Source organism: Schistocerca americana, chromosome 2 (assembly GCF_021461395.2).
Source record: "Schistocerca americana isolate TAMUIC-IGC-003095 chromosome 2, iqSchAmer2.1, whole genome shotgun sequence".
Classification (NCBI taxonomy): domain Eukaryota; kingdom Metazoa; phylum Arthropoda; class Insecta; order Orthoptera; family Acrididae; genus Schistocerca; species Schistocerca americana.
This window is the reverse complement of record NC_060120.1, coordinates 70,124,725-70,152,260: the sequence shown is the minus strand read 5'-3', so window position 1 is coordinate 70,152,260 and position 27,536 is coordinate 70,124,725. Positions and strand designations below refer to the sequence as shown.

At 38.4% G+C, this 27,536-nt stretch overlaps 1 protein-coding gene across 1 annotated transcript in view; it reads left to right on the top strand.

Moving 5' to 3' along the window:
* Positions 1-27,536, top strand: part of LOC124596270 (alsin) — a 186,565-nt gene that overhangs the window by 94,699 nt on the left and 64,330 nt on the right. The window contains exons 5-6 of the mRNA XM_047135343.1: positions 7,047-7,227; positions 19,902-20,068. Coding sequence (XP_046991299.1) covers positions 7,047-7,227; positions 19,902-20,068 — 348 coding nt within the window. The remainder of the gene's footprint in view (positions 1-7,046; positions 7,228-19,901; positions 20,069-27,536) is intronic.

The following is a 27,536-nucleotide window of genomic DNA, read 5'->3' as shown; positions in this document are numbered from 1 at the left end:
CCGTGTCACTGTGGTGAACAAAAAGTAAGACGCAGTCAACAGAGTGTCTGTCATCTGCTAAAATATCTGACAAAGTAGACGACAAACATAGACATAAACGTAAACAGTTAAAAAATGGGCAGAATGTGGTGCACAATCAAGAGTTGATAGCAGCAGCAGGCACAGAGTGGGGCAGGGTTCCCACTTAATACATGGCTGTAACTAAAACGAGTGTTCTATAAGCAGCTGGGCTAGAACGACCTCCTCACGATTTGAGGGCTGAAAGGATGTCAGCCATGTTATTGGGAGGAGTTCAATGTCCCAGAGTTTGCTCCCCTGGAGAGGAGACCACTGTGCAGTCCAATGTGATACTACAATCAACAAACTGCGACACAAAGGTCATCCGAGGGAACAGAATGACTAGCAGGTGACAAAATTCTTGGGACTCACAGTTGATAGGAAATTCTGTTGGTCTTCCCACATCTCTTACCTGGCAGCTCCTTGTACTTGCTCCCTCAATATTCTATGTGTTTTTGTGTTACCTCGTGGGGAGCGGATCAGATCATCCTCCAACATGTATACTGGTCCCTCGTCTGTTCATTGTGAGCAGCTCAAGGGTAATGCATGTACTTGTAACTTCCATCACTAATGGTAGTATTATGCAAGAACACACTGTAGCTGAGCTATATGTTGATTGTTGACCTGAATTACAGGATTTAAGAGTAAAAAACTGGAATTTGCTATTGTCACAAAGTAACTCCTCAGTCACAATGTTACCCACTTTAATGATGTTTTCTGTGTGACATCTTTTAGCATGTGTCCTCCTGGAGTACTATAAAAATGTTTTCTAAAACACCAGGGAAACAAACCTTGTGCTCCTGTGTCTTACATTATTACAAGTCATTCTGAGGCACGCTTTCAAACATATAAAAATCTACAAATAAAAAAAAATAGACTAGTAATTGAGACTATTCTTTTTGCTCATTTATCATCAACATGGATTACTTGTGTTAAGACTTTTCCATTTTCACTGATCCTGAAACAGGTATTTTTGTGTTTTCTGTGGCCTTCCTCTACTATATTTCCTTATAGCTTTTAGTTGCACACTATTTTTGTATCTCTGTTATCACCCATTCCTTCAATATGATTTAACTATTTTATCCCTTGTTTTTCATATTCTTACAGTATATTTTGTATGCCTAATCTGAGTCATACATGTTCACTTTGGATGTGATCAACCCTGATGTATTCTAAAATTGAATACAAAAAAGATTCATTTGTATCGCTTGGATTCGTTGTGTTTGTTTTCTGTCAAGGCCCAAGAGACTGATCATAAAGGATTGGAAGGACTGCCATTTTAATCACCAATGTAATACTGGTGATGCCTGTAATTTGGCCAAATGATCGTATTAAAGAAATCGGACTTTGTGTCCCACAAGGTTGGGACAAGTAATGATGATTGTATCGCTGTGCACCCTGAACATCAATATGCATGGCCAAAGACTTTATCCCAGTGGTATACCGTCATCAAATATTCTCAGAATATATATGTTGTGATACATTGGGTAATATATCTGCGATTCAAGGCATCCACCATTTCATTATTAGGAGTTTTAACTGACTCCCAGGAAAAGATAGTTGTATCATTACAGTGCATCTTTCCATAATGATTCAGATTATTTCACTTACTTATAAAAGATGGAGAAGATTTCGGTCCCTGATAATTTGTAGAGTATGTGTGATACTAAAGAACACTATGAGAAATAGTAGCTGCTGCAAACAGCACCAAACAGCATGCAGCATTTTGATTTGATGGTGCTAGATGCCAACATTTTATGTTGAAGGGAGGAGTTAGTGCAGATGAACTGTGTGAACGATCTCTCCCAGACTTCTCTGTTACACAACTATCCCATAGATATTATTCACAAACAAATCTCCTGGCTAGTATCCCCCTCTCAGTCTCTGACTAATAAACTTCCCACTTCCAAAAACTCAGAAGTACCCCATCCTCAACCAGTACTACCCACATCTTGAATGCCTCAGTAATTTACTCCACCAAGGCTATGAATCTCTCAAGTCAAGCCCAAAAGAGAGGCCCCCCTTCCATGATACCTCTCCAGATCAACCACTATTGCCTAACCTCCATAACATCATAGAAATCTTATGACACCACAAACTCCTGATTCTTTAAAGAACCAAACTCACATGTATAAAGTAACTTCAGATGTGTGATTACTTTATAAATGAGGTTAAGCGTTAAAGACCTACGTCGAAACAAGGCTCCGGGAGTAGTCAACATTCCATTAGAACTACTGACAAGCTTGGGAGAGACAGTCCTGACAAAACTCTACCATCTGGTGAGACAGGCGAAATACCCTCAGACTTCAAGAAGAATATAATAATTCCAATCCCAAAGAAAGCAGGTGTTTACAGATGTGAAAATTACCGAACTATCAGTTTAATAAGTCACAGCTGCAAAATACTAATGCGAATTCTTTACAGACGAATGGAAAAACTGGTAGAAGCCGACCTCGGGGAAGATCAGTTTGGATTCCGTAGAAATATTGGAACACTTGAGGCAATACTGACCCTACGACTTATCTTAGAAGCTAGATTAAGGAAAGGCAAACCTACGTTTCTAGCATTTGTAGACTTAGAGAAAGCTTTTGACAATGTTGACTGGAATACTCTCTTTCAAATTCTGAAGGTGGCAGGGGTAAAATACAGGGAGCGAAAGATTATTTACAATTTGTACAGAAACCAGATGGCAGTTATAAGAGTTGAGGGGCATGGAAGGGAAGCGGTGGTTGGGAAGGGAGTGAGACAGCATTGTAGCCTCTCCCCGATGTTATTCAATCTGTATATTGAGCAGTCAGTAAAGAAAACAAAAGAAAAATTTGGAGTTGGAATTAAAATCCATAGAGATGAAATAAAAACTTTGAGGTTCGCCGATGACATTGTAATTCTGCCAGAGACAGCAAAGGACTTGGAAGAGCAGTTGAACGGAATGGATAGTGTCTTGAAAGGAGGATATAAGATGAACATCAACAAATGCAAAATGAGGATAATGGAATGTAGTCGATTTAAGTCGGGTGATGCTGAGGGAATTAGATTAGGAAATGAGACACTTAAAGTAGCAAAGGAGTTTTGCTGTTTGTGGAGCAAAATAACTGATGATGGTCGAAGTAGAGAGGATATAAAATGTAGACTGACAATGGCAAGGAAAGCGTTTCTGAAGAAGAGAAATTTGTTAACATTGAGTATAGATTTAAGTGTCAGGAAGTCGTTTCTGAAAGTATTTGTGTAGAGTGTAGCCATGTATGGAAGTGAAACGTGAACGATAAATAGGTTAGACAAAAAAGAGAATAGAAGCTTTTGAAATGTGGTGCTACAAAAGAATGCTGAAGATTAGATGGGTAGAGCACATAACTAATGAGAAGGTATTGAATAGAATCGGGTAGAAGAGGGTTTTGTGGCACAACTTGACTAGAAGAAGGGATCGGTTGGTAGGACATGTTCTGAGGCATCAAGGGATCTCCAATTTAGTATTGGAGGGTAGCGTGGAGGGTAAAAATTGTAGAGGGAGACCAAGAGATTAATACACTAAGCATATTCAGAAGGATGTAGGCTGCAGTAGGTACTGGGAGATGAAGCAGCTTGCACAGGATAGAGTAGCATGGAGAGCTGCATCAAACCAGTCTCAGGACTGAAGACCACAACAATAACAACAACAACAAAACAACAACAAGTGTTAAATGTTTGATGTTAAGCATGTAAATGAGAAAAAGTTTAGAAAAGGTTTGGAATTGTGTTTAAAGTTTGTTGGATGTCGCTAAGTACTCTCATTATCAAACACTGGATGAGTATAGTCTGAGTAATTTGCACTCCATTTTAACCAAAAGCTAGTTTTTCACACATCTCAGTGTTTATGATGACATATTTCCCGAACTACGTATCGTGATATAATGTTTCAGGTACATTCAGCGGTATATGTGAAGACTTTCTGTAAAATATGTTGCAGATTGAGTTATTAGTAAAGAAGCAATAAATTAAAACATTGTGCTAAATGCTGAAGTGGTGTTACATGAACTGTGAAAATGTGGTCAGCAATAACTTTTTCCATTTCATCATTTGTGGGGTTGTTAGTGAGAAAATGTTTTTAAAAGGTTTGATATTATGTGTAAAGTTTGTTAAAAGTTGCTAAGTGATCTCATTTTCAAATACTGCATGAATTAAATGTGTGTAATTCGCACATCATGCTTTGTGCTCCCTCAAGACATGTACACAGTGTGTGGCTGTAATACTTGTCATACTGTATTAAACTTTTGACATAAGAATAGACATCTTAATGAGTAGAATATGATACTATTTTAAATTTGGCCAATAATTAGTTGAAATATTGGAAATAAAATCTTTGTTCTTTAAATTTGGTCAATAACTGTATGAAATATTAGAAATAAAGTCTTTGTTGCCCCTGAAAGCTATTAGATGGGCAACCTACTACTGGAACTAGATGATCATGCCACAGATTAGCCATTTAGTAATATAGACTCCCAAGCCATTATCCCCACCCCAAGCATCCTACCTCTTCAATTCTCATTCTAGAACCTGCCCCAGACACCCACCCACTATCACCTACTCCTGCCTCACCATGCTACAATATCAGAGGCAGAGCAAATTGTTAAACACATGTGCTGTTTATCGACTAACTTGTGTCCACTGCACAGCGTTTTGTATAGGTTTGATCATTTCTAACAAGATTATGAAAAGGATAGTTGCTGCTCGTCATATAGGGGAGATGCTGAGTCGCAGAAAGGCGCAACAAAAAGACTGTCGGAAAGTGAGCTTTCGGCCAACAAAGCCTTTGTCAAAAATACACACACACACACACACACACACACACACACACACACACACACACACACACAAATGCAACTCACATACACATGGCCACAGTCTCTCAGAGACTGTAGTCATGTGTATATGAGTTCCATGTGCATATATATGTATGTGTGTGTGTGTGTGTGTGTGTGTGTGTGTGTGTGTGTGTGTGTGTGTGTGTGTGTGGGGAGGGGAGGGGGTAATCTATTTTTGACAAAGGCCTTGTTCACTGAAAGCTCACATCGCAATAGTCTTTTTGTTGTGCCTTTATGCGACTCAGCATCTCTGCTATATGGTGAGTAGCGCCTACACTTCGTTACATTCCATCCTGGCTTTTCCAGTGTTTGATCATCTCTGAACTGACTAAGCACATGAATGGGCGTAGAACTGTCTGCCTTGGGGCCACTCGGTACCCAGTTGCTGAACATGCTCCACTGTGTGGTACACCGCAAGGGCTATTCGGATTCTTTCACCCAATACTAATTTCTGTGTACTCCAAAGATAGAAACTTGCCCTCCCACACAACCTTGCATACTGACAACCTCTTGAATTTAATCTCTGTCATTACATTCCCTCCTCTCTTTTTCTTAAAATATATTGTGATTATCTCTTTCTTCCCAGACCTCAATTGCACTATGCGTCTCCTTACCTCTAATCTGTCTTCTCACTATGGCATTACCATCTATGGAATGAACTTGGCACAATAGTTACTAGTGTACCATCTTTGACCTACTGCCTCTGATGCCTGCCACTTCATCGTTGTCTACCTTTGTCATCACTGCAGGTGGTTCTCTCTCACATTGGTGTTTGAATGACCTGCCCTTCCTTTTTAACCTTCCCCCAACTTTTCTCTCTCTCCTCTATGACAAGGGAACTATTATTTCCAAAAGCTATGTGGTGTCTCTCTTTTATATGTGTGTATCAGCTGTACTACACATTTTGTCTTTGGAGGGTAAGTACTGACCAGCAGTTCTGTCACACAACACACAATTTTTCGAAATAGATATTTGTGTATTTTTTGAGCATGGTAGTAATTTTTGCCTTGTCTAATACTTCCAAAACCATAATTTTCCCCATTCTTTTATTGGTTGGTTGATAACTTCCTTAACCACTGGAGGCTGGAGGATAGCTTGATAAAGTTTTCTTGTTTTGTACATTTACCTGAGAATCTTAAATTGTGTATACTTTTGACTGTAATCGGTTGAGGATTTTACATTATTGTTGCTTCATTGTATCAGTACTGAATCTTTTCTCCATTGGTCTGAGTGTTAAACTTGTGTTTGAAGATGCTGGAGCATTGGGAAAAATGACAGTAGCTTCAATTATCTCATCTGCTTTAATTCCCTTAGTTGCATACTATCAGGAGATCACATGTGAGGCAAAAACTTAATATTGATCCTTGTAGTACCCTGTAACTCAGTAATGGAAAGCAGTTCAATGTACAGTGATACCTTGTGGCAAACAAGTCAGAGATAAGCACAGGTTTAGCTTTGACTTGTTTGCCACAAATTATCACCGAACACAGTTTAGTGTTCACTCACTCTAGTAAATAGCTTGGTAGTATACTACAGTTTGCAATGAACTAGATATCACGGCTACAGCTCTTAAGGCCAGCCTATCATGCATTGCCCACAAACGTGTGAGACTATAACCCAAAATGCCTGTGTTTAACATGTTAAACAAATGGCTACTCAGCTGAAGTGTCATAATATACAAAATAAAATAAATGGATGTAAAGTACAGCCAGTGCATGAAACTAATTTCTTCCAAGGTGCTGTTTGTCTTGTCTCAACCAAGTAATATTGTAATAGTTGTGAAACTATGTTGTTACACAGAAATATGACCTCAGAATAATAAACAAATTTCTAGTCAGTATAAAGCGTTGTACAATTCAGAAAGTGCTATGCCACATAAAGAACAACAAAATATTTCTTTATTTGTAAGCAGGCTAATAAGTAAATAGAATACTTTTTAATGCAGCAATCATGCAAGGCAGTTGTTGCCAAAAAACCATGTTATCACATAATGAATGTGCAATCCTGTGCTATAAACACAGCAGACAGATACACACAAAACAATAAAGGATAAACAGATGCTTGCCATCTCTCTTACATTTCGTGGTAAATAGGTTAAACTGTTCTAGCACTATATTTAGAATATATATTTTATGCATATTATAATTACAGGTCGATGGTGCAGTGGTAAAATGCAGGGATCTGGGAAACTTGTCTGGCCCGATGGAAAAACATATGTAGGGCAGTTTCAGAACAACCTTCAACATGGATTTGGGAAATTAGACATTCCAGCAGTATCCAATTATGAAGGAGAGTGGAAAGATGGGCTCCAGAATGGATATGGTGTTATGAGGTATTAAAACAGTTATCTTCAAGTAGTAATTATTAAATATTTGCAAAACGGAAAACACTGCTTTCAGGTACAGTATTTTCGAACTCTTTGAAAAATTTGTTATTTTTAGCATTCTAATAAACATGGAGTGATTCAAAATTGCTACTGCTCAACTGAAATGCCCAAAAACTTGTGTGACTGTAACCCAAAACGTCTGTGTTTAACATGCATCTATTAACTATGTACCAAGCATGTACAATATTCAACTTTAGTGTAGTAATTGGTAACATAGTTTTGATTCTCACCATATGTGTAAAGCAATAATGACATTGGTGCAAGATGAGGCTGTCACAATTGGGGCATTTTAAAAATTGTAGCCTTTCTCAAATGCTTGTTCTGCATTTTAGCTATCTGACTTTCCCAATAAACCAACCCAAAGCTACAGCATGCTGCAACTTAAATTTTGTATCTGTTGTGGAGATCTTTGTTTTAATGGGCGTTGTTTCTAGAAGGAATGTTACTTCTTCAGAATGTGCTATTGGAGTCTCTCTCTCTCTCTCTCTCTCTCTCTCTCTCTCTCTCTCGAATTTTATGAGACTGTGAACTTCACTTTATGTTATTTTGAGGAAGGATTTTTCTTGAGCTTAAATCCTGTTCAGCATTTTTGCTACCCCAGTATCTCAATTGTACAGGTTCTGAGGGTTGTTTTCATATCTGTATAATTTAGTGAACTATGATACACTTGAGTTCACACTAGCATGTGCCCTAGAAATCTATTTCTTTGCCATGTCATAGAAAATTACTTAGTTTAATACAACAACACACATTATCTCTCTGACTCTGCTACCTTTTGCTCGTGGAGAGGTTGAGAAGTCACATGAGAGAAAAATTCGTGCTCACTAGTAGAATGTGAGACAGATGTTAGCATATTCTGTGTTAATCAAATACTGTAAACTCCAGGTAGGGATATCAACAATGTAGGAAAAGACAGATTGCTACTTACCATAAAAAAGACATGTCAGGTTGCAGACAGGCACAATTAAAAGACACTTCAGCCACAGTCTTCATCAATAAAAGAGATACACACACAAGCAAGCACACCTCATGCTCACACGACCACCAACTCCAACATCTCGGGCTGGAATCTGGAGGGGGCAGGGAAGGGGAAGAGATAGTAGTGTATTGGTAGGGGGGGAGAGAGAGAGAGAGAGAGAGAGAGAGAGAGAGAGAGAGAGAGATAGACGGACGAATGCTGTCTGGTGAGTTATGCAGGGACAAGACTGCGAACAGGTGCAGTGTCAGGAGATTGTGGGGCATGGAGGTGGGGAAAAAAGGAGAGGAGCAGGGAAAGATAGGCAGATACATTGGCAGAGGGTGGGAAATAAACTGGGTGGGAGATGAGGAGGAGGAGGAGATGATACGGCAGATGGGGTGAAAACTGTTGACTGGAGTGTTTGGGGAGGAATTGTTACTGTAGGTTGAGGCTGGGCTGCGTTAGTTAGAACCGGTCCATGGAAAACTGATTAAGTATGCTACAAAATCTTATTCAAATTTTTGTGCGAGTAGCTTCCAGTATACCTTTTTTTGCATATTTTTGCTATGTGCCAAACCTGCTTTCTCAGGGCAACATAATAAAAAAATCAAAAATAATATTTATTAAGACATTCTCAAACTGCATCATCTGTTGTCTATGTTATCACAACTATCCCAACTGAGCAGTGTTCGGGAGTGAGTAGTGACTAACTGACATGAGACTTCTGCCAACTGTTTAAACTCTTCCAGTCCAATTTCTGCCATAATGATACCATCCCAGAAGTCCAACATTATCTCCAATCCCTACTGAAATCCGTAGGCCCTTCCCAGAACCTCTTTGCCAAGTCCATCTCTCTCCTCACCCCATTGACACCATGCTTCTACATGCTCACCAAAATCCACAAACACAACAATCCCATGTTGCCAATTGTAGCTGCCAACCCTCCATCACCAAAAAAATCACTCCCATACAGCATGCCCTCCGATAGATGACATACCTGCAGTGACAAGTAATCCTCTGCCCATTATGTTGTATTTCTCAGAAATGTTTTCACAGACAGATACTTCTCCACTCCCCACGAACCTAGTTCAAAAACAGACTTTCCATGCTACATCCTCACATACCCACAATCTCCCACTACACACAAGAATCAGTTGCAAAGGATTACCCCCCATTGTCACCCAATATCAACTTGGACTGGAATAACTGAACCTTCATCAGGGCTTTGATTCTCTCTCATTACACCCTGAAATGAGGGTCATTCTACTCAAGATCCTTCCCACCCCTCCGAAAGTGCATGATGTTTTATTGACATGCAACCAGCTTTGCAGCCTAAAGCTGCATCATTAGGTGCAACGTACATGGTAAAGAATAATGTACAATGTCTCAGCTTTGTGGATTGTTAAAATTAAAATGGTAATATCTAAAATATACTCACAGTGTTAAAAGGTCATAGGTGTACCCATCACTTGTGGTTAAGATATACTTATTATTCAATCGTCTACATTGCATTGACAAACAAAGGATGACGAAGATGTGATCCATTAATTTTTTTAAAATTTAGTGTAGTTATAGACCCTTGCTCTTAAATATTCCTACACCTAAAAGAAGAAATATTTTGTAGAGAGGAGCAATAAAGAAATTATTTTTAAAAACTGGATTGGCTGTAAAATAGTCACTGCTGATGTGATTAGTGGGGGCATAATGCAAATTACTATGTGGTGTGGTGTAAGATATACGTTCTTATTGGTGCGAGGGTAGGGCAACCCAGATGTTGGTGGGAAGAGTAGAAACAGCCCACACAAGTGACTAAGATGGGCAAAAAGGCTGGCAGAACAGAAACTATCTTGTGGACCGTGTGACATCATATACCCATGATTAGGAGCTCTGGGTTGCTCTCTTTACTAACCAGTTTAATACTGAATTTTATTACGTACTAATAGCTAATTGTGTAAACAATCAAAATTAGTTATAATATTGTGGTTCTTTAATTCTAATTGATTATTCAATGTGAACTGTACATTTTCTTTTTTATTTATAAAAATTTGTACTTCCTCATATATATTCAAAACATGGTGTTTCTCCTTTTTATAAAGTATTTTTAAATTTTCTGAAGGGTTTGTGATGCTGTGTTCCACAGTGCATAAATGCATTGTTAGTGCAGATTGGGGATTATTTAAATTAATGTGTTCTTGAAATCTTTTGCCATACAACCTACCGCTTTGCCCTATATATTTCTTAGGGTAATCATAGCATTTAATAAAGCATACACCCATTTCATTGTATTGATTTACCACTGTTTTTTGCATATGTCTGACTGTACTACCTAGATCCGATCTGCAGGAATGTTGTTGTTAGGTGTCATAGATCCGCCTATTTTTTGGATACTGCACCCAGATGTATTCTTCTGAAAACAGTGTGTTCTTTTATCTGGTTGGCTGGTCTAAGCTTTATATAAGATCTGTCTCTGATCAGTTATAGGAAAGAGCAGTCTTGTTTTTTAATATGCTTATAGTAATTGCATTAACAAATTCTTGTTCATAACTGTTCTGATATGCTATACACTATATAACTTCATATTAAGCTATTTGAGCTTCACTAGTATGGCACACTTCATACATATGGTTTACCATGGCTTTGAATGCTACGGATTTATATTTCCTTGGGTGACACGACTGCCTATGTGTAACAAGATCTGTTGTGCTTGGTTTTTGGTAAATATCAAAGCCAATTTTTCCATTTTTTTATGGTCAATTGTAGGTCCAAAAAGGTAAAATGTCAATCTCCATGCATTGCCCAGTAAACTGTATCTTTTTGTTTATAGACTATTTAGATCCTGGCAAAACCATAATATAATATGAAAACATCATCATCGTATCCATTCCATCAAATTAATCTCCTGACATGCAGACAGAACTTTACCTTGAATTCTTGCTCAAAGTTAGTTACAAAAATATTTGCTAAGCAATATGCAAGTGGCAGTCCCATGGCTAAACCTTCTTGTTGTGAGTAAAAACCAGGTATGTGTCAATAAAACGACGACTTTCCCAGCTGTCAGCAGAAGTCTTAACGTCATGCCTTTCAACAGCTGTGGATGCCCAGAATATAAAATTGATCCCTGTGACAGACCAAGGTGCAAGACCTACCTAATCCGCCCAGCCAGCGCTTTGTAGTCCATTCCTGTCACAGGCTTATACTACCTCATCAAAGGCCGGGCAACCTGTGAAAACAGGCATGTCACGTAGCATCTCTGTTGCAAACACTGCACAGCTCGTTTACTTTGCTTGTCTCCGTGTACGAGTGGACGTTGTTGATTCCTGAGGTTTTTCGCTTGTGACCCCGTTGATTCTTGCGTGTTGTTGTTTGTAGGGTCTTGCTCGGTCATCAGTTGTTGTTCGTGCCCATCCTTTGCCGTTCATCCATTTTGTTTGTTCGCGGGCCGCTCTGTTCAGTCCCGCTGCGCTTTTGTTCTCGGCAACCCCACGACCGAAATGGTCATGGTTACAACACACACCACTCACTCAGCTGACGCCATGTAGGGGAGCCATAGGTATGTGTGTGGGGGAGGGGGGAGCTCTAGCTCAAAAAAGGATTACTGTGCAAGCTACCACATTTCCTTTCTTTAAGCCTTTGCCTGTAAACAATTCTACACTTCTGCTGTAGTTCTTAATTGAACAAAATCAGCAGGTGTGAAGGTAATTTCAGGGGTACCCAACATGGGAGTGTTACAAGGTCCTAATTGTTTATAATAAATGTAAATGACCTAGTCTTTAACATTGGAAACTCCATGAGTTTCTTTATGGACAGTGCTGTTGTCTTGTGAGGAAGATTGTAATACTTGAAGATTGCAGTGAAATGCAGAAGACCTACAGAGGATCAACAGTTGGTGTAGAGACTGGCAATTGATCTGGAATGTAAATAACTGTTAACATATTATCTATAAATAGGCAATGAGATCCTTTACTGTTTAATTACATTGTGGGCAAAAAATCACAGAAATGGTAATAACTGTAAAATACCTGTACGTAGTGACCTAGGGGATTGATCACATAATACTCATTTAAAAGCAGAAACCAGTCTTAGATTTGTTGGAATAATAATAAGGAATGTAATTCACCCATGAAAGAAACAGTTCACAAATCACCAGTTCACGTGATTCTTGTGTATTGCACATCAGCTTAAAATCCTTACCAGATTGGGTTAGTAAAGGAGACAGAGAAGACCCAAAGTGGCAGATGCTACAAGATAGGTGCTGTGCTTGATTTAGAGGTTTACTGTTCAAAATTCTGAGAGGGTATGTTCCAAGAAGAGTTGGACAACATATTGCTTTGTCCTATGTAAAAAGTAAGTAAACTGACATCAGCCTGAAGGCTGATTTGAACACTACAGTGCATTGCTGGCCATGGTCCTACAGGAGTCAGTAAGCCATTGCCTTCCTCTGACCTTTGAACTGGCTTACTCAGCCAGTTATAGAGGGACCTACAGCCTAATGTGGACCACGGTGTAACACAGCATTTTTCACATTAACAAACATTGCCAAAGGTGAATGAAGTGATATGTGACAGATAAAAATCCTGGGACTGACTGAGGATCAAACCCAAGACCTTTCGATTTGTAATCTGGCACTTTATCACGTATCCACTGAGCTGCTCCCACATAACACTCATCAAATGACCATTACCAGAAAATAAGATAAGTTAGAGCTCATATGGAAACATTCTTACCATTTGATTTGATTTGTTTGGCAGAGGGAGATAAAGCAATAGTCTGCTATTGCCAACTCCGAAATTGAGTGTATTGTGCAATTTCTCTCTCTGTCATTCTAGTAAAGCCAGCAAGTATGATGAAAGAGTTGTAGGAGACCCTTTACTAATTCTTTGTTAGACACAATTTCTTCAGCAGTTAATGATCTAAATTTTCTGTCTCATTTGGCCTCCAACACTTGATATCAAAAGATTAAATGTGATGTGGTTTCATCTCCCTCACCACATAGTCTACACTTAGGGACTTCTTTCTCTATATCCACCATGTCCAGGTGTTTCTTGAAATTTCCATAGCCAGCCACTAGTCCTACATGAGTTTAATATGGTTCCTGTTCAATTCCAGGACTTCACTTAAAACAGAACAGAACTTCACTTAAAACATCGCTTCATCATTGTTAACTTGATGTTTCCATTATTGGAACTTGGTCCAATACCCTGTGTGCTGCCTACTGATCCAGCTACGTAGTTTTGATATTTACCATTGCCTTAGTGATGGTTAAAGTGGATTCTGGTCCAACAGATGGAGTTATTGCTTCTGTCCTTGTCAGCCTATCTACTTGCTCATTGCCACTAATTCTTGAATGACCAGGGACCCACAGCAGGTTTACCCTGCTACTTTATCCTAGCCACACAGGACCTTCATGGCACTGTGCAGTGGTCTTTGATCTCATTGCAAAGGCTGATAGAGATTTCAGAATTGCTTGACAGTCTGAACAAATATAGATGCCATGATCCTTGTAGCTGCTACACAGTTCCTCCCCTGTACAAACACTGATAGCACATATTTCCACCTGCTGTACTGTGGCCAACTTCACTAACTCTGGGCTGTACCCTGGGCCAGCACCTTCATCTGTTTTCAAACCATAATTAAATCAGACTACATGTCTTCCCTGAATCTACATCTACATCTATACTCCGCGAGCCACCTTACGGTGTGTGGCGGATATTGTGGTTTGTCCTTCCACTGCTTCCTGCTTCCAATTATTACCTTGGAAGATTTATTGAAACATTTGGAAGTTGATTAGTCAACAGACATTTCACCAACCATTCCAAAATTTACCACATTTATTATATTGGGGTGGGGTTCTGGACATCCTAAAGGTTTTCAGTTACTGCCAGAACCTGTTTACCACTGCCTCCATTGTAAACCAGCATGGCCTCCAAAAGAGCAATGTGGATGTGCTTCTAATTCTACTTTTAATAGCTAAGCAGGTCAGACATTGCAGCTTGGTAAGCTCCTTAGCAGCCACATTCTGTTCTCTTTTATTCCACCACACTGTAGTCCCATGAATTATCGTAGTACAGAGATTTTTATTCAGTACCTACTCCTGCAGATTTGACCCTAGTTTTTATAACATGCCTTTTTAGTGCACATAAGAGCACCTTTTTTTGTTGGAACATATATTCTTTATGCAAGAGGTCCATGACAGTTTTGCATCCAGGATTACCCCTACATACTTCACAACACCCTCTTCGGTAGAATTTTGTTGAAGAGCTTAAGATTCCCGTACATGTCCAGGATGTGCTTCCTTGTGAACAGTACTACAACAGTTTTCCTGGGACTACCCTTAGATGCTGTTGCTGCACCAGTTTTGCACAATATTCAGAGCACATTGTTCCATTGTTATTCCATTGTTATTAGGTACTTGCAAATTTACTGTGTTACAATGACTAAATTGTCTGTGTATCTTTGGCAAAAGTAGTCTCTAGTATTTAACTCTTTGATGGGTTCATTCACCACTAAGTTCCACAGTACTGGGTACAAAACACCTCCTTGTGGACACACTATTGCTGTTTGTGCCCATTTTCTCATCCATAATGATGGCTTCTACATTTTGTCTACTCAGTACAGTCTACATCCACCTGCATATAGTGGTCTCACTTTTACACATAGGAAATACTGAAAGTCAACTTATATATTAATAAATGAGTGTAATGCAAGTCTTTCAAACTTAGCTGATTTTGTGACATCTTCTTCACCAATATACCGAAGGTGAACGTTGTAGCCTCAGTTTATTCCAGTAAAAACAGTGAAAATATGGAGTACATCAAAGCACATCTGCATCTTCTGGTTGAGGTGGCTAAAATTTAATGATACTTGCAATCTGAGGCCAATTTTATGCTCAAGATATCTATGAAAAAGTATGGTTAAGATGGGAAGTGATTCCTCCATATCTTGGAGCCTCATCTGCTTTTGGAGATTTTGATTGTTCCTCGTCACCACTCTGACGTATATCTGTATTCTCATTCTTTGTGTAACAACCTGTAAGATTACAGTTCAGAATTTTGATATTTGCTTTACATAGGTTTCCTGATGTAACTGCTCTTGGTGTCAGACATAAATACGTGGCAGACGGAGAACCTCCTAGCACCAAAAGTAGTTGCGGTTGTGAGGTGGCTTGCTTGCACAGAGCCATTATACAGCCTTATCACATGGCCAGATACATGGGCTGATCAACAAAGACTGAGGTTATGTAATGTTATCTGCTGATCCACACAGACAATCACAGCAGCTGTGTTGACATTCACTTCAGTCAGACCAAAAGCTCAAGCACTAGGCCCATCTTGCTTGACACATACAAGTTTTCCTTGAACCAACTAAACACTGTTGCACGAGGCAGTGCATCTTCACCATATGCTTACTGTAGCTTTTTGTAAGTTTTAGTGGCTGTATGGTTTAAATGAACACAGAATTTATTTGCACTTACTGCTCCTCTCACTTCACCTTCATTGTTTGATATGTAAAATGCAAAGATCATCTGCAAAATAGAGCATTACTACCAACCTACCAATACAAGAGTCCTGCTGCCTATGGGCATTATTCATAAAAACCCGCTCTTTTCAAATGCTGGGCTGAAAACTCGACTGATACTGTCTGGCTGGAGATGTGTGTGTGAATTTTTATCCACTTTTGGCATAGTGATGTCCACTTGGGAACTGTTTGAGGTCTTTCCTTGTGTGCCCACTGTTGGATGCTAGCCTTAATTCATTTGAATCTGAATAATTAGCAGCTCAGCTTTCTTTTATGTATGGCTGTGTTCCATATTCTTTGGAGAACACTGCAGTTTCTATTATGGTTTTAATGTCCAGTATTTCTTTATCATTAATAACCATAACATATGATAACAATCACCCTGTTGGGAACTTGTGTATGTGTATTTCAGTTATACACTTTATACAGCAATGCATGATATGACTGCAAAAATTCTGATTTGCACTCTAGTATCTTGGATAAAAGGTTTCCCTCTGAAAAATATGATATCTTTTTCTCCATTGGGAATCCTGTGTGAGAGATATGACCTAACAGTTATTGTAGATAATTTTGATTACTACTTCTCTTTTTAGTGCTACTGAGTATCAGTTCCATATGCTTGTACTTCTTATTAGTACTGGGACCTGAAGCTTATTCATCAAGTCTTTGCATTACGCTGATCCATATAATTAAAATCTGATAGAAAATGGTGGAATGGCAAACTAGTATTGAAAACTGAAAGTACAGCAAATTAGGCCATGGAAGTGAACAGAAAGTTATTGTGGATTCATCTTCAATGCAGAATACATAAGCTGCATTTCTGTATCATTTGTGCTTGTACCACTCTTCAGTTGTTCAACTGTTGTAGAAGTATAAGGAGCATGCCACAAGTTCTAAAATGCACTAGCTCTGGTTGTAATGGAATTACAATACAATGGAAGGAACATTTTAAGACCTCTCAATCTCAGCATGTTTCTTTTTTCTTTCTTCTAGGGTGAGATTTTCATAAGACACTTTTTGGGAGGCTATTCAAATCTTCTTACCCGTGCATTTTTTGTCACTTTCTTTCTCTGCTTTTCTTCATGAAATTTTCTGTATTGCCACCATAATATATTTTAATTTTCTTTTCTTTTAATGCTGTATGTATACTTTGTAGGAATATTGGTGACGGTAGCAACAACATGAACTGTGGATTATGTTATATTTTCTTTGCTGGTAGAAATAATTTATAAATTAGGTTCACTGTTTCAGAGAACTGTCTTCATTACTGGAACAACAAGACTGAACAGATTGTGTAGGCCACACTCTTATGAGTCTCATACCAGGACTGGCTTGAATTCATAGTTCTTGATGCCATCTGTGGAGACAGGATCACCCAGGGGTAATTTCATATTCTCGAATTCAGATATTCATTCTTGTGTTGATGTAGTTGTTGTTCTGGCTTCGTGAAATAATCCAGCTGCATAGGTGTTTTCGTATTAGTTAGCATCTTATTTTAACTGTCTCATTACATTAGGTGGCAATATATTATGTACTGTTTGGTACGTGTTGTGATAGCAACAACTATTACCCTTGGTAAGTACAGTGAAATGAAATGTCAGCCATCATGCTGTTTCAAGTTTTTGTGCTACACAACTGATGACAAAAGACTCCTTTCACTGATACTTTTATTGCTCTGTTCTTCCTTACATTTAACTCCCATATCATTACTACTCTAGCTGTGACAGCCAGGTCTACATCACAAATTATTTACACTCACATTCCAGAGGAGCATAGTTCTAAACCCTGTCAAGTCATCCATATGTAGGTTTGCTGTGGTTTACTTACAACACATTAATGAAATGCTGATACGTTTCATTTGCAAAGACCTTACACAATTTCCTCTCCCACCCTTGCCCAACCTAAACCAGTGCTCCATCTCTAATGGCCTTGTCACCAGCAGCCTGTTTAACTTCAGTCTTCTTTTTCTTAGCTGTCATCTGTACTGTCAGCAGATGAAACCATCCATGTCTGCTGAGGTCTGGATTTTCTTTTATCCCGTGACTGTTTATTCAATGTAAATACATAAAACTGCAACTGATCACTTTTTCAAATAGTTATTTATTCAGTCCATGAATAGGTTTTTGAACCTTTTCAGGCTTGTCTTCAGATGGTTTTCGATAAGTTACGAAGCTATTTCTAACATAATGCTGGGTGGTGGATGCATTATGCCTGAAATAGCTATTAACTTATTGAAAACCATCTGAAGGTGGCCTGAAAGGGGTCTAAAACCAGTTCATGGAATAAATAAATAACTATTTCAAAAAAGTAACTGGTTGCAGCTTTATGTATTTCCATGACTTTTCTATATTTAGCCCAAACTCCAATGCATGTCTCTTACAGAATACACTAGTAAAAATGTTACTATATTATATTTTTAGAAAAACAAAGTTTAGTTTAGTACGCAGTATTTAATAACTATTAGATGCATGACCAACAAACTTGTTACCAAGATAACCAGATACTAATTTTGACTTGCTACAAAGATATGTGCCATATAGCTAACAATGTGTTGAAACTGTGTTTTTATTACAAGATTTAACCTTTAGGTCAGTCTTATCATAAACTTATTGCTAAATTACTACTAATACATTGGAAAAAAAACAATATGTAATGGTTGGCCATACAACCAGTGCACAATACATGTTCAGGCTCTCCCCATATCTGTTTTTGTTGAGTTCAAATCAAATCTTTCTCCTAGCTAGTGAAGTCGATTTTTTTTTTATCACCTTGCAACTATCCCTTGTTTTACATATGGAACCAATTCATTTGGTACTGAAAATAGAATATTTCTGCTAGTGTCCACATTATGATAATCAAATTATTGCCTGAAATTCCGTGGCATATCATGTAGTACAGGTTGTTGTGTTTGGATCTCAGTCAGGAAATATGCATTACAGCCATCAAATATAATTGTCTGCCTGATGTAAATGACATCCATAATATGTCTGCCACATCCAGAAATGTTTTCCAACTGCCGTACTGTGTTCAGTGTGAAGTATGATTATGTAATGTACTTTATTGAAACTGACACTTTCTTTTTTATTGGGAACACTGCTATATAGTACCTGGAGTGAGCTGCAATGCCAAAGTGTAGTATCAACTTAAAAACTAAAGCTATTGATATTAAAAACCTGGACTTTCCATTGTTTGATTTTAGCTATTCATACTATCTTTCCCAGCCATTGCCATGTTGAATATGAAGTACTACAATTGATATGTAAAGAAAAATGTGAATAAATTACTCTGAACAGAAAATCATGGCTCTTTGCGTGATGTAATAAATTACATTAAATTAAACAATGGAAATTCCACGATGGAATAACAACAATATTATGAAAATGAAGACTGCTACTCCTCCTCCCCGTCCCAGCCTACACCTCATCCCCCACTGCCCAGATTGCTTCTCCCACATGTGCAGTTGCTCACAGTCTGAACTCAGTGGTCAGACACAGTGGTTGTGCACGAATGAGGTGTTTTTGAGTGAATAAGAGGGAGTCATACTATCTTTCCCAGCCATTGCCATGCTGAATATGAAGTACTACAATTGATATGTAAAGAAAAATGTGAATAAATTACTCTGAACAGAAAATCATGGCTCTTTGCGTGATGTAATAAATTACATTAAATTAAACAATGGAAATTCCACGATGGAATAACAACAATATTATGAAAATGAAGACTGCTACTCCTGCTCCCCGTCCCAGCCTACACCCCATCCCCCACTGCCCAGATTGCTTCTCCCACATGTGCAGTTGCTCACAGTCTGAACTCAGTGGCCAGACACAGTGGTTGTGCACGAATGAGGTGTTTTTGAGTGAATAAGAGGGAGTGTTGTCTACTTCAGAAGGAGGCCTTTTGGCCAAAAGCTTACTTGTTGAGCAGTCTTTCTGTTGTGCCCATACATGACTCAGCATCTCCACTATTTGGTGAGTAGCAATCTATCCTTTCCATAATATTGTCAAACTTCAGAATTAGTTTAAACAAACAGCACTATTGATTTAGCTCAGTGTATAAGTTTGTTGCATACGCTTACTCTTCAATTTGTCTGCTTTCCTGTTCCACAGACAAATCAGATTGAAATAGCATACTTTCATTGGTTGTTAAGGTACGCATGTGGTGACTTGTATGAAGGCTGTTTCAAGGATGGTGTTCCAAGTGGTCATGGTGTTCATAAGCAGGGACATTTCATGGCATCGGTAGCATCTGTTTACATTGGAGAATGGGTCTCAGGTGTGAAGCAAGGATATGGAGTCATGGATGACATTGTAACAGGTTAGCTTTATATTTTTTATTTACTGCAAAATACATTTCTCAATATTTGAGAATGTTCATATGTCTTTCATTCTCATGAAAAGTTATTGGATGCTTGTTATTGTCATTAGATTTAGAGGTAACAATGTGTATTATGAAAAGCTCCAAATTAGCAGTACTTCCAAGATGGAGATAAGCAAACATTGAGGACAGGAAATCATTCACTTTCAGATGATTGATGGGTGGCATGTAAGTGCACCCTGCATGTGCGCACACACTTTTTACTTACAGCTTATGAGGTGATTTCCAGACTGATGCGCATCTACAGTGACTGTCTGTGGGTGGTATGCAAGGCAGTGGCAAGCCTGCCTAAAATTTTAAGCTATCGGGTAGCCTCTGTTGCTAAGTGGTCCATTTGTGTGACTTGACCAGGGGGCACTGAGCCTTTTGAGGCCAATTGAGAAACGGCTTTCATGAAAAGTAGTAATTCCATGCTCTGAGAAGCTGACAAAGGCCAGGAGAGCAATGTGCTGACCCAAGCACCTCAGTACCACATTCAAACGATGCCATAGAGTACAGAATGATACAGCGGCCATTCCAAGCTACTTGGCACTCTGGGTCTTGGTCATGAATTGCTTACAAGCTCCCTGTTGAAAAAGTCATTGAAATGTCAAAAGAGCAATTGTTTCAACTTAGATTTTGTGACAAACTGGTGAGATGGTTATGAAACTGTGTTCACAAGCAACATTTTGTCTCTTGTTTAGACTCATAAATTTAAATTTCTTTGCATTCACTACAGCATATTGAGCAACACATCTTTCTTCTGTTCTTATGTTGAACTGTGAGATTTTTGAAAAGAGTGACAATGTCTTCCCACATTTACCATCCTTCTTACAACTGTTTCCTTTATTAGGCAGAGTCGACCTAGTTTCTTGCCTCCACATGACACAATTGAGAGTATGGCTCAGCAATAGTCAGGCTCATGTGCAGGAAACTCTTCTGCAGCTGTTCATAAGGCCACCTGTTTTCACATCTGTAATCTTTTCTTAAGTATTGTTTGATCTTTTGCTCACAGTACATGTTCACACTGCTGCAGACAGCTTTAGCAACCAAACAATTATTCAAGTTTGTGAATAGAATCTGTGAGATAGGAAACATACTGTCAGACTTTTGTAAGAATATCTCCAGTGCAACTTCAAAGATAGCAAAGGCAAATAAATGTGAGGACTATTGCACCTTCCTCTTGACAGCTCATGCATCAAAGTTCTCGACCTGAACAATATACAGAAGAATCGAAACTAGACTTCAGGATCTATTAGATGACAATCTGTTTACCTTCAAGAAACATAAAAGGCACCAGAGTGACAGTTCTAACATTGTGCTTGATGATGGAAGCAAGACTTAGAAAAATCAAGACACTTTCGTAGGATTTGTCAAATTGAGAAAAGTATTCTATGTTATAAAGTGGTGGGAGATGTTTGGAATTCTCAGAAAAATCAGTGTATTCCATAGGGCAGTGATTCTCAACCTGTGGAGCATACTGCCTCTGTAGGGGAGGGGGGTGGGTGGTGATAATGCTAAATGAGGGGTGCAAACTTTTTGAAAAGAAAAAAAAATGAGTTCAAAAATTGAGTAATTTATCAAAAGGAAAGCAAAGCAAAATGCATTCTGTGATAATAAAAAAATAAAATTAACATTTACACTGATATAATGCACATTTAAATAGGACTTGATCAGTACTGCACAGTGGATTTAATAATTAACTTTTCAATACTTAATTTTCCTGTGCATCCTGCAATTCCCTAGGGTAATTGAGCAACTTTTCATATGCTACCTGTAAGACAGATAGCAATAGAGGGCCATCCATTCTGGGTTTGTCAATGTAATGGATTTGTGTTGCAAAATAGCAATAAATTTACTTATTATCAATAATCTATAAGGTTTGTAGCTTTAGCATCAAAGTACTCAAAGTACATTATATAAGGGTGAGTCTGGAGGAAAGGTACGTGCTTTGAGGGGTGATAGTGTTAGTGATTCTGAACAAAACCCTTCATATGGACGTATGCTCTATTCCGAATGGTTTCCGAGGTAGAACACATTTAATATCACTCTTGTACATTTTTCTTGAATAACTCGAAAACCGCACCCTCCAGCGAAATCGTGTTGCAGTACAAAATTAAACTATATTAAATTTCCTACAAAAAAGTTCCTGCTCATTTTTTTCTCAAGAACTTGATAAGCCACAAGTGTCCCATATCAAACTGTTTGTCTCAACTTGATACCTCAATATGCTACCTCAAATTTGCCTACAAAAATTAAGTAAGCTACAGTAAAAGCAAAACTGATAAGCCTAAACTGTGTGCTGTACAATGATGTAATTTTATACGTATCTTCAGTGAGGTAAGTGGATACCATCTGCAATATGTGATCTGAATGGAGTCAGTAATAAAGAAACAATAAATTAAAATGTCACCCCTGAAGCGGTTGGTTTACTACACGAACAGCAAAAATGTAGTAGTTGATAAACTTTTTTTCCATTCATTATATTGTGGGAGTTGGGGGTTCGTAAGTGCTCTCATTCTCAAATACTTGACGAATATAGTCTGAGTAAATTGCACACAGTGAGTTGCACTGCCTGAAGATATATAGGCAACTTTTAATTTGAATACCTTTCTTAATACATTCACACTTTTACATAAGGTTATACTTTTTAGTAAGTGGATTATGACATCATTGTAAATGTTTAAAAGTCAGTCAGTAATTTTGTGAAATACTGAAAATCATATTTTTGTTGCCCCAAGTAGGCATAGGATAGAATATCCACATCTAGGACAGGTGACCATTTCAGCCTTATAATAATATAGAATATATAATGCACAAAATGTAAATAATTTTTGCCATAATGATAAACAATAGCAGTGAAACTGTTATGTTCTAATTCATATCTCATGACTTCCAGAGTTTAGTGTACACACACACACACACACACACACACACACACACACACACACACACACACAAATGAGTGTGCACATCTTCACGTCCATAATTTCACTCTCACAGTTATTTTTGCTCCTCACTACACTCAGTTCAACAACTTTCTGGGTGCCCAACAGCCTGAAACAATAAAAACAGAGCAGCAGCAGAAACATTCTTTGTGGGAAGACAAAGTAAAACACAACATACACAGTCCGGAACAGTGACAGACCTCTGTTGCCATGAGTAATTTGTGTATTCCCTTGAATAATTTGTGTATTCCCTCAGTGCAATAGAAACTATTAAATATTAGCATCTTTTCCAGTTCTTTCTTAAATGTATGTAACTTTTTTATGTTCTTTATTTCTGCACGCTATGCCCTGGATGTTATTTTAGGTTTATATACAACCTAGCGAGGTGGCACAATGTTAAGCACACTGGACCCGCGTTCAGGAGGATATTGGTGCATTGGTGTAACTGCCTGTCCAGATTTATGTTTTCTGTTGTTTCCTTAAATTACTCAAGGCAAAGGCCTGTATGGTTCCTTTGAAAGAGCACAGTGATTTCCATCCCCATCCTTGAAATATTCTGAGCTTGTACCCCATCTTTAATGACCTCTATGTCAATCGGGCATTAAGCCCTAATCTTACTTTTTTTCTGGTATAAGGCCTTTCTACAATCTTGTCTGAAAATAATTCCTGCTTCTCACTTCTTGGTTATAAATTTGTCTGTATAATGTTGAAAACACTCGATTGATTGATGGTCTGGGACCCTTATCAATGTGAATTAATAAAAGATATACAGAAGATCTGACAGTGAGAGGCACTTTTTCTCACTGGATCATTTAGTAAGTGCAAGAGTGTTACAGAGATCCTCAATGAATTCCAGTGGCAGATTCTACATGACAGGTACTGTGCGTCATAGTGAAGTTTACTATTGAAATTCCGTTGTATGTTCCAAGAAGAGCTGGGCAACGTATTATTTCCTTCTACAGACATCTCACGATATGATCACAAATAGAAAATTCAATTAGAGCTCATATGGATGCTCATCAACAGTTATTCTTCCCACACATGATTCACAAACAGTGCAAGACAGGTGACAAGAGGGTAATGATACCTGAAATACCTTCCACCACACACTATAAGGTTACTTATGTAGAATATGTGTAGATGTAGAAGTATGTGATTTAAGGGCATGCACATACATATATATGAAATGCTGGAAGTGTCTTAAATTCTTTAAAAGTATTCTTGCACATTACTATATTGGTAATCCTTTTCATTATCCTTATGCTGATTTTTTAAATTTAAAATGACATTGTTGTTACTGTTGTTGTTGTTGTTGTTGTTGTTGTGGTCTTCAGTCCTGAGAGTGGTTTGATGCAGCTCTCCATGCTACTCTATCCTGTGCAAGCTTCTGCATCTCCCAGTACCTACTGCAGCCTACGTCCTTCTGAATCTGCTTAGTGTATTCATCTCTTGGTCTCCCTCTACGATTTTTATCCTTCTCGCTGCCCTGCAGTGCTAAATTGGTGATCCCTTGATGTCTCAGAACATGTCCTACCAACCGATCCCTTCTTCTAGTCAAGTTGTGCTACGAACTCCTCTTCTCCGCAATTCTATTCAATACCTCCTCATTTGTTATGTGATCTACCCATCTAATCTTCAGCATTCTTCTGTAACACCACATTTCAAAAGCTTCTGTTCCCTTCTTGTCTAAACTATTTATCGTCCATATTTCACTTCCATACGTGGCTACACTCCATACATATTTTCTAAACTTAACATTTCCCCAGAATGTTGCATGATACCATAATGGGCAGTGCACATTTGCACAGTAAACACACAGTGCTGATTCAGTGCTATAGTAGTCCTTGAACATTCTTAAGACATAATAATATTTCTTCAGCATTTTGTTCAATAGCTCAACATGCTTGTCCGATCTTAAATGATCATCTAACCAAGCTCCTAGAACATTTGTGTAAGGTGTTTGTTTACTCCCATAGCCCGCTAATTCTAGAATTATATTGCTTTTTGGCTCTTGTTCTTGTGTATCTAAAGCTGATCCGTAACCATTTTCTTCTCATTAATCACAATGAAATTGTCTCTGAACCATCTCTCTGCTTCCTGCAGAGTCACAGAGACTTTATGCTGTAAACCAGCTGTATTATGCCCTTTAATAAAAACACTACTATCATCTGTGAACAACACTGCTTCTGCTGCTGACAAGTAATAAGGTAAATCATTTATCAAAATCAAGAGTAAAAGACTGCCCAATGCAGAGCCTGCAGTAATGAGTATGTCTGGAGGGCCCTTCCTTACACCTTGCTATTGCAAACAGATGTTACACCATGACAGTCACAAATTTGAATACAGCAAACAGACATGTCAATAACTGGATGGACATTTCATAATTTTGTGAAGAGAAAATGTAGAGCACCACAAGGGAGATTTGCATACTGATCTCCCCCTTCACAGACGGCATGGCTTTACAAATATGTTTGATGTTGCACATTTTGAGCTTGGGCCATTCACTGTTTCTATTTTGCTTCTTTTTCCACAGTTTAGTACACCTTCTTCCTGTTTTCATGCTTGATCTCTGTCCAGTTTTTGAGGGGCGACGACTGGCCCAGCTTACCAAAAAATCTGAGGGGGGGGGGGGGGGGGGGGTGCTTTGGGAAGTTTCCCTCGTAGATATTGCTGATGCATGACTGATCATTATGTAAATACAACAAAGTGCACAGTAGTGTTGCAAGCTAAAAAGCCATCATATCCAAGCCACCACCTATATTGTATGGTCTACCCCTGTCCAGAATGATCCCAGCCTGCCCACTGTTACTACTTCGTGCACCTTTGTCAATTCATTTTCATTATTTAGGGCCCCTGGGACCTAGGCTTAGGTCTTCTGCCATCATTTACATCCATTATCAGATTTGAAGATACTGGTGACTTGGAACTCTGTACCTAGTGTTTCCTGGAACTGTGGCCTACACCTCATTGATGGTTACTACCAGTAGTTCTTCCTCCTCCTCCTCCTCCTCCTCCTCCTCCTCCTCCTCCTCACTAGCTCTCTCTAACTTCAATTTCCTAATTACAGCTGAAATTTGCATGTTTTCTATCTAATTCTACACTGACAGCTGGTGAAAGCTCTGGGTGCATTCTCTTTTTTCTGAATTGATTCCAACCTCCTGCCCCTCCTAATACTACATAGTTCACTTCTCATGTCTTTCAGCTATGTGTGAAGGCCATAGATTGAACTTCCTTGTTCCTCTATCAATATGTTCGTTCACTGTGTGATGCAGTGCCAGAACAGAATCCCTCTGATTCCTTACTGATCTCCTCATAGCATTCATACCAGTGAAACCACTAACTGCACAATTTACAAGAAATCTCATTGCTTACTATCCTACAACAGCTCCCACATTTTTCACTCATGGTCAGTTATTTGCTAAAAATTGCTGTGCAATGATACCAATGTTAAATTGGATAATTTATGTAAACAAATTGGGAAGCAGATTTTTTTATGTAACTTTAAGAAATATTTGTAAACGAGTGGAAAAAAATGTAATACTGTCCAGCACTTTTGTCTTCTGTTAGTTTGCCTCGTGACAACCTGGTGTTGTGTGATGTCCTTAGGTTAGTTAGGTTTAAGTAGTTCTAAGTTCTAGGGGACTGATGACCGTAGATATTAAGTCCCATAGTGCTCAGAGCCATTTGAACCATCTTCTGTTAGTTTATATCAATAATTATGGCAGGAATAATTGATTGCTACTAGATTTTAAGAGTGTTTTCGATTGTGAATTGGGTTAATGCCAATTATTTGCAGTAAAACTTTGTCCTAGAACTCCATCTTCATATTTTCAGTTTAGATGAAATATGTCTTGTATTTTACTTATAGGAACATTTTGGTTTTACTATATGCACAAGTACTACAGCAGGATTATCAGTCAGTCAAGCACTTATCATTTTAAAAATAACTGATTTCAGTGCAAGAAATAATCTTGCATGCCACACAGTGAACACCTGGATTTGTAATGTGTCAGTGTGTTTTTTTGTGTAACAAGCTCCCAAGGGACTTGAGGCAAGAATGTGTACACAAAATACATGACCACTACAAAGAAACCTAATGTGAGTTAAACATACGTAGCACCTTGCCATTCCATGGCAATTTTTCTTGAAATGAGTATACTGTAAGGAAAGAAGAAATTCTGCATGTGCATCAGAGCACTTCGTATTTATTCATCTTGATGTCACATTTTGTTCACTACCTGTTATTTTGGGTGGCAAAATGATTACATTTATGCAGATTTCTTATATGTTGTAAGTGGGTTAATTTTATCAAAGACATATTATTTATGTGCAGAATTCCAATTGCACCATGTTCATAAATTTCTCTCTCTCTCTCTCTCTCTCTCTCTCTCTCTCTCTCTCTCTCTCTCTCATTTAATGTGTAAGCACTTGAATTTGACTTTTTATTACAATTTTATTTACATGGATTGATAAGCAAATCT